The sequence below is a fragment of the Acomys russatus genome, chromosome 9 (genome assembly GCF_903995435.1).
Source record: "Acomys russatus chromosome 9, mAcoRus1.1, whole genome shotgun sequence".
NCBI lineage: Eukaryota > Metazoa > Chordata > Mammalia > Rodentia > Muridae > Acomys > Acomys russatus.
The window spans coordinates 34,158,196-34,165,527 of NC_067145.1; the positions used below are offsets into that span (position 1 = coordinate 34,158,196).

The 7,332-nt window shown below is 46.3% G+C and overlaps 1 protein-coding gene across 1 annotated transcript; it reads left to right on the top strand.

Moving 5' to 3' along the window:
• The first annotated feature begins 3,319 nt into the window (after nt 1-3,319).
• LOC127193869 (procathepsin L-like) lies at nt 3,320-6,375 on the top strand. Its single transcript, XM_051151128.1, is given in 9 exon segments — nt 3,320-3,445; nt 3,724-3,846; nt 3,945-4,091; nt 4,273-4,348; nt 4,351-4,430; nt 4,432-4,497; nt 5,014-5,176; nt 5,775-5,883; nt 6,276-6,375. Coding segments are annotated over 9 exon segments (990 nt in total).
• Nucleotides 6,376-7,332: the final 957 nt, after the last annotated feature.

The window sequence follows — 7,332 nt, forward strand, 5'->3', positions numbered from 1 at the left end:
CTACAAGTTGTTCTCTTCACTCAGGTGACACAAGAAATGTCTGTGTATGTGTGTGTGTGTGTGTGTGTGTGTGTGTGTGTGTGTGTGTGTATGTATGTGTGTGTGTGTAACCACCTTATATGGATAACTGAAATACATATATAAAATTTAAAACTCTTCAAACTCACCAAAACAACAAACTAAACTAACTAATAAAGAATTATTAGAGTCTTTCCTGTGAATAAGAAACCAATGAAAACTGAGACCATGAAAAGATTCTCCACAGCACTGATTCTTGGGAAACATAGCTCAGAACCTCTCCACATAGTTGGGAAAGGCATCTTCAAAATGAGAAACAGGAGTCACAAGTCACCATGTGCCAGGGAGAGTCTGAAATCAGCACCCTTGGGCATGAATGGGGGTAAAGTGCAGTGGTGCCTGCTCTGTGGATTGTGGAGAAAACTGATGCAGAGAAATTGACACCCATCAGCTGCCCTTCTGGATGTGTGCCCAAGAATACAAAAGGCAGAGGTTGGAAATACATGTGTCACCTAGAGAGACAGCAAGCCGTGTTATTAGCAAACGGCAGGTGCAAAGTCAGCCAATGGTCCAGCAAGGGCTGAGCAGATACGTAAAGCATGAGATCTCCATATGGAGGAGGAACTCAGCCTCAGAAAGCAACTGTTCATGTTGTAATGGTCACATCTCTTTCTATAGGTGAGATAGCAATTTACTTTCAACATGGCTGAATGGTAGAGGAGGAGTCACGCTTTCTGCCTCAAACTCAAACACAGAAGACAGAGAGGTGGATGCAGGACTTGAGAGAGGAGAGATTGAGAACAGGATCTCAGTTTATAGATATGGAATGATAGACTCTGAAGATCAGTGGTGGTGACAGTGTAAGGCTGTGTATGCCACTGACTCACGTATGTGCTCCTGAAAGGTCACTTTTCATGTTGTCTATCATATCACAATGAAATTGTCATAGGTCCCATTTTGTTTCTAAATAGATTATCAATGGAGTCTTAAGTAGACAGAATCACACAGCTAAGAATGTCATATGACTACAGCATTTAATTTTTAAAAAACTCAGTACCTGATGAGTAAAGACAGTTCGAGAAAGATCACAGTGGTATTTCACTAAAACTTGTTTTCTAGAGTATAAGAAGGGGTGAGAACAGTTGTGTTTATTTTCATTACTTGGACAACGGGAAGAGCTATTACTTCACATTGTTTATTTACTACCTTTCTCTCACCTAAAGTTTCCAAACCCAATCTCACATGTGGCATTAGCCACTGCGAAAGCAGCAGTCCTAAATCCAACCCTAGGGCAGCAACTGAGAAAATATAATGTAAACTCAGAGGCGTAATCAAAGAAGAATCCACAATACTGCTCACTTTGATTTCTTCGCCTAGGTTTGTGAAAACACTTCACAACTTCTGCTGTAGCTCGAGATCTGAGAGAAGAAAGACCCAGAGTGAGAACACAGGAGGAGAGGAGTGACAAGTGCCCACAGTGTCAGCACACTCTCAGCACCGTCCACTCCTGACTTTGCCTTTGACCATCTCCTCCCTGGTTGGGGATTGCCTTCCCTAAAGATTCTTAGAGACCCAGTTGTCCTCCTCCCTGACACTGGGGAGAAGGAGCCCAGAGTCTGTAACCACCTGGAGGCCCAGCTCAGCTGTCAGTTAAAGGAGAGACACTGGGCTAGGATGCAATGGCTCACAGGGCAGCACTGCCTATGATTTTAACCAAAATCTCCACTTCTAAGGGAAAGGATGGGTTAGCCTGGAAAACTACACACAGTTAGCTAGAACACTCTATGATGACCCAAGTGGTAAGCTCTCTGTGAGAGCACATTCTCAGCTAAAGTCACTGGACTCACACACTCTACGGTCATAAACAGGAACCCACCGCTCCCATCTCCACAGTCCACCAAGGCAGCCCACACCCAGTGCCCCAGGATAGGATGGCAATCAGTGTCAGTATGTGTCCCATAGCCTGGAGGTACAGTCCATTTGCCCACCCAGACTATTGCAGGGAGGGGCAACTGGGCAGGGACGCTGTCCTGGAGCTACCGATTTGGGCTTTAAAGCCTGGATCCACAGGCAGCTGGGACAGAGCCTGCGATCCCAGCAACCTCTGAGGACCAGAGACTGTGAAGAACACCTGCCCACCACTGGACATCCCAGGTGAGCCCCATAGCTCCAGCAAGGCAGACTGGGAACTGACGCTGCTGGAGTACCTGGAGAGCCTCCTTGCAGCATGGTACAGCTCCCTCACGAATTGCAATATCAACCTTAGTGGAGGATGCAGAGGATGTTGGGTGGGGAAGCCCAGGAGGTCAGCAGAACTTCCAGGAAGCCAAGTATGTGCAGTCTCAATAAAGTTAAACCAGGCAAACTTATTCCTCTGACTGAGCAGAGCCTAATGGACTGCCTCTGGTCATATGGGCACATGGAATACCAGTTTGTTCTGTATATAAGCTGCCATGAACATCACTCTCTAGGCAAAAGGGGACATCATTCTCCTGCAAACAAGGTTGGGGACAATCCTCTGGTCTCATCTGGCAGGTACCCAAGGAGTAGCATGTGGCATGACTCTGGCATGGCCCTTTCTGGAGTGCCCCATGCAAAACCTTTTGAAGTCTAAACCTGGCATTGGTCTATCTTGCTTCCCACCTAAATTGGTGGCTAGGGCCTCCTGTGCTCAGCCGTGGGACACTTCTCATTGAGACTAGGTAGAATTCTTAAAGGCACATCACAGCTGTGGAGCAGACAGATTCCTAATATTTTCCTTCCAATATTTTCTGCAGAGGGCATTCCAGTAAGATTTCAGAAGAGAAATGCCTGTGCATATTCTAGCTTTTGGTGTATGCTGACCAAGAAAAAATGTCTTGTTACGCCCTCCAAAGTCTTGTAGATCTCTTTGCGTGTCATGAGGGATCATATTGTGCATAACTTATGATTACTTTAGGAGACCTCAATATGAATGGAACAAAACTGGGGCCAACTGTCTCTTAAGAAGTCAGTTGTTGCTTTAGGCTTTGAACCACAAGTTCATCCAGGCCCTATGGTGACATGGTGTACAGTGCACACTCAGCCAAATCCTGGGTGCCTGGGCAGCTGCTCTTCATTTTGGTTGACTCATGGAATTTGTTTTATATATGTGCTATAACCCAACATCATTCTTACGCATGTCAATAATCACTGAAAGATGCTTAAAATAGTTATATTGTACCATAGTGATTTTAACATCTCATGCAAAAAAAAAGGAGGATTTATTGAAGAGTTTCTAAAACCGAACCTCATTTCTTCATCACCTCTAGGTTTTGGAAGCATGATTCCAATTTTCTTCCTGGCAACTCTTTGCTTGGGGATAATCACAGCTGCTCCAACACGCGACTCCAGTTTGGATGCTGAATGGCATGAATGGAAGACAAGTCATGGGAAAACATACAGCATGGTTGGTACCATAGAACTGTCCAGAGGCAGCACAGAGACAATGGTCTTCACTGTGGCAAGTTTATAGAGAGTTTGCACTGTGGAAGCCAGTTCCTCCCTGGCATGACCTCATGGCATGCTTTATGGACATTGGTGGCAAGCCACACTGTTGGCACGGGGTCTGGCTTCCGGAGGTGTGCCCCTCCCCTTAGCTCTCGCCATCTGTAGCAGCGGGCGCACGGAGGGAAGTAGGGTGGGGCTTGAGGCACAGAGACCGAGCACACACTGCATTCGCTGCAGAGTGAGGAAGGACAGAAGAGAGCCGTGTGGGAGAGCAACAGGAAGATGATCGAGCTGCACAACAAGGAGTATGTGAGCGGGAAGCACGGCTTCAGCTTGGAGATGAACGCCTTTGGGGACCTGGTGAGTGCGACACGGGTGACGCAACGCGATGCCTCCTCCCGTGGGTCCTTTGTGGGTCACCTCCCCCTTTGCAATGACCTGGTTCCTTCTTCTTTAAGACCAACACAGAGTTCAGGGCATTGATGACTGGCTTTCAAAGCCTGGGACCCCAGGAGATGAGCGTCTTCCAGGAGCCTTTGCTGGGTGATGTCCCCAAGTCTGTGGATTGGAGACAGCATGGCTATGTGACTCCTGTGAAAAACCAGGTAGGACATGGCACATGGTCGGGCATCACTGCCCACCAGGAAGTCAGGGAGGAAGCGTCATGCCTGTGTTGCTGACTGTACAGCTCCCTACATTCCATTGGTTGTAAAGTTATTGTGTCATGTGCATGGCTGCCAAACACCTGCTCTGCTTTGTGGGTGACAGCTTTATCTTTTTTCTCAGGGCAAGTGTGGTGCTTGTTGGGCTTTTAGTGCAGTTGGTTCCCTAGAAGGACAAATGTTCCGGAAAACAGGCAACCTGACCCTCTGAGTGAACAGAACCTAATGGACTGCTCCTGGTCATATGGCAACCTAGGCTGTGATGGTGGCTTGATGGGGGCCTGCCTTCCAGTATATATTGGAAAACAGAGGCCTGGACACAGGGGCGTCCTATGCCTATGAAGCACGGGTAGGTACAAATCCTACGATGTTGTTTTTCCTGACTAGGTATAGAGAGCAGGACAATTGCAAAGTTAATCTTCTGTCCCCAGAACTTGTTTCCATGGTGGAATCCTTCCTACTAAACATGAAGTTCTGGCAGGAAGTGTCAGCCTGTGCAGGTGGGATCCCATGGTTTCCATGTATGGTTTCCATGGAGCTGTCACTGTGCTGTGCACATGGAGAATATGTAAAGGGTTGCACAGGAGTACGGATTTCCCCCACTGTACAGAGTTATCGTCTACAGGAATCTCCATGGTGTGTCACTGAAGACACAAGAGTTAGCTTCCAGCAGCTACAGAAATCTACCAGCTTGTCGAGTCCTGTGACATGTGATAAGCACATACACTTGGGGGTCCTCAGCAGCAAATTCTGAGTCACCTGTGTGGGTGACAAGTCCGCTAAGTGTAGACCTGACTCGTGTTCCCCAGGAGGAGGATGGCAATAACCATGATGTTTGTTGTTTGTTTGCCTTTGTCTTTCCAAGAATGGACCCTGCAGGTATGATTCTAAATATTCTGCAGCTAATGTCACAGGCTTTGTGAAAGTCCCATTGAGTGAAGATGCCCTGATGAAGGCCGTGGCCACTGTGGGGCCCATCTCAGTTGGAATCGACACTCATCACCACTCCTTCAGGTTCTACAAAGGCGGTAAGCGTGCTTCCTTCCAGCAGTCATAGGGACAGGTGGTGCTCCACCACAGCCTGGGGACTTGATGACTTTTTGGTATATAAGATATGTACATACATTCAGTTTTAGACATTTATGTTCAACAGGAGCAGTATTTGTGTGCTGTTTTTACTTGGCATTAATAAAACACACAAGGTTATTAATTATTTTATATATTATTTTTATTATATATTAATATATTAATCATTAATTAAGTACATGTTCATGGGAGCCTGTGTCCCTAGTTTTTTAATTAGCAAAATCAGGTCTTGTGTGGCTTAATGATTTTCTGAAGTTGCTGAACCTTAGTAGATATTCCACTTTTCCAGATAAGTTTTAGGGGAGATTCTTGATTCCAGGGGGTTGAGGTTTCTTACCTCGGTCCACCTACGAGTTTTCCCTAAGGATTTACGCTAACCTTTACTTCTGTTGTGTTACATAAGAGCTGATGTCCCAAGCCTTGCCAACCCTGAAACAGTCCAGAATTGCACTGAAGTTGAAAATGTTTCCATGGCTGCTGGTGAGGTGGTCACTGTGGGCCACGGGAGCCTCTCATTCTGGTGTGATTTTTTTCTTCCAGGCATGTACTATGAGCCAGACTGTAGCAGCAGTAACCTGGACCATGCTGTGCTGGTGGTCGGCTATGGTGAAGAATCCGATGGCAGGAAATACTGGCTGGTCAAGAACAGGTATTCATAGCCCACACATTCACGTTTGAAACCCTGTGGGCGGGCAGTATTGGGGGCTGGCTCAGCAATTCCCCCACGTATTTGGAATAGAGAAATTTCAGTGTGTAGTAATCACGGTAAGACTCTGACATGGTGTGAGGAGTGTTAGGATGGAATTTGAACCACAGCATGTCTAGTTCTGAGCCAAATGTGCGTGGGCGATGCTCTGTCCTTTCTCTGCTGTGATTCCCAGTCATGTGTGATGCAACAGGTGGTCCAAGAGTTGAGTCCTGCCTTCTCTCATCCTGCCTGTTACGTGTGGCCTCTGTCTCTGTGTGTCAGTGGAGAGTTAGTGTAATGAGGTTGCTGTGCTGAGTGCCTTCTGCTAAATGGCCAACATGCTCTTCTTCCAGCTGGGGTGAAAAGTGGGGCATAGGTGGTTATATAAAGATGGCCAAAGACCGGAACAACAACTGTGGAATTGCTACATACGCCATCTACCCCACTGTGTGAGCTGCGGGACAGCAAGAGGGAAGGAGTGCCCTGGGCGTGGCATGCAGAGAGGAGGGCTTCCCCTTCACACACCAGCCTCTGCTGTGGGGGGAATGGCAGCTCCGTCATGGATCGTCCTTCCTACATTGTGAAGTCTGGGACATTTGACTCCAGTTAAATGTGACTGCTGCTCTACTGCTGTAAGCTGCTTTGTATCAATCAGTACTGAATATTCATTTTTTTACAAGATGTACACAATTTTTATAAAACCTATATTTAAAAGACTGATGGTGTGTGCTTCTGATTTTGTTGTGGTGGCTTCTCTTAGTCAAAGGTGCAATTCAGTGTAAAGAGGTAGTGAAGGTGACAATGCTGTCCTACAGGAAATGGGGAAAGGTTCTTGTTGTCATCAGGTCAATATTACAGCTTTAATCAGATTTTGAGGTACTTACCATCCACCATGGATTGAAAACATATGTAAAACTTTCAGAATTATATATATATGTTTTTTTTGAGACTGGGTTTCTGGAAGTCATAAACTCTCAGCAGACCAGACTGCTCTTCAACTCAATGATTCACTTGCTTCTGCCTCCCAGGTGCTGGGATTAAGGGCATGCACCACCATGCCTGGCTTATTATTTTTATTTTATGTTCATTTGTGTTGCCTGTATATATGTCTGTGTGTAGGTAGCAGGTTCCGTGGAACCATGGTTAGAAAATGCTGTGAGCTGCCATGTGTGTGCTGGGAAATGAACCCAGGTCCTCTGGAAGAACAGCCCCACTAATCCATCTCTCCAGTCTCAGAATTTAAATCTTTAATGCACAATTGTTTACAATATTTAAATCATTTGCCAATCTATGTAATGAGAGGGCACTTTATGCTTTTTTATTGGGTGGGGCTTGGGCTTTAACACCCCTTTTTGAGGCATCAGTCCTGTGTCCTGGATGCTCTGTCAGCTTGTAGAAGCCATCTCTGTA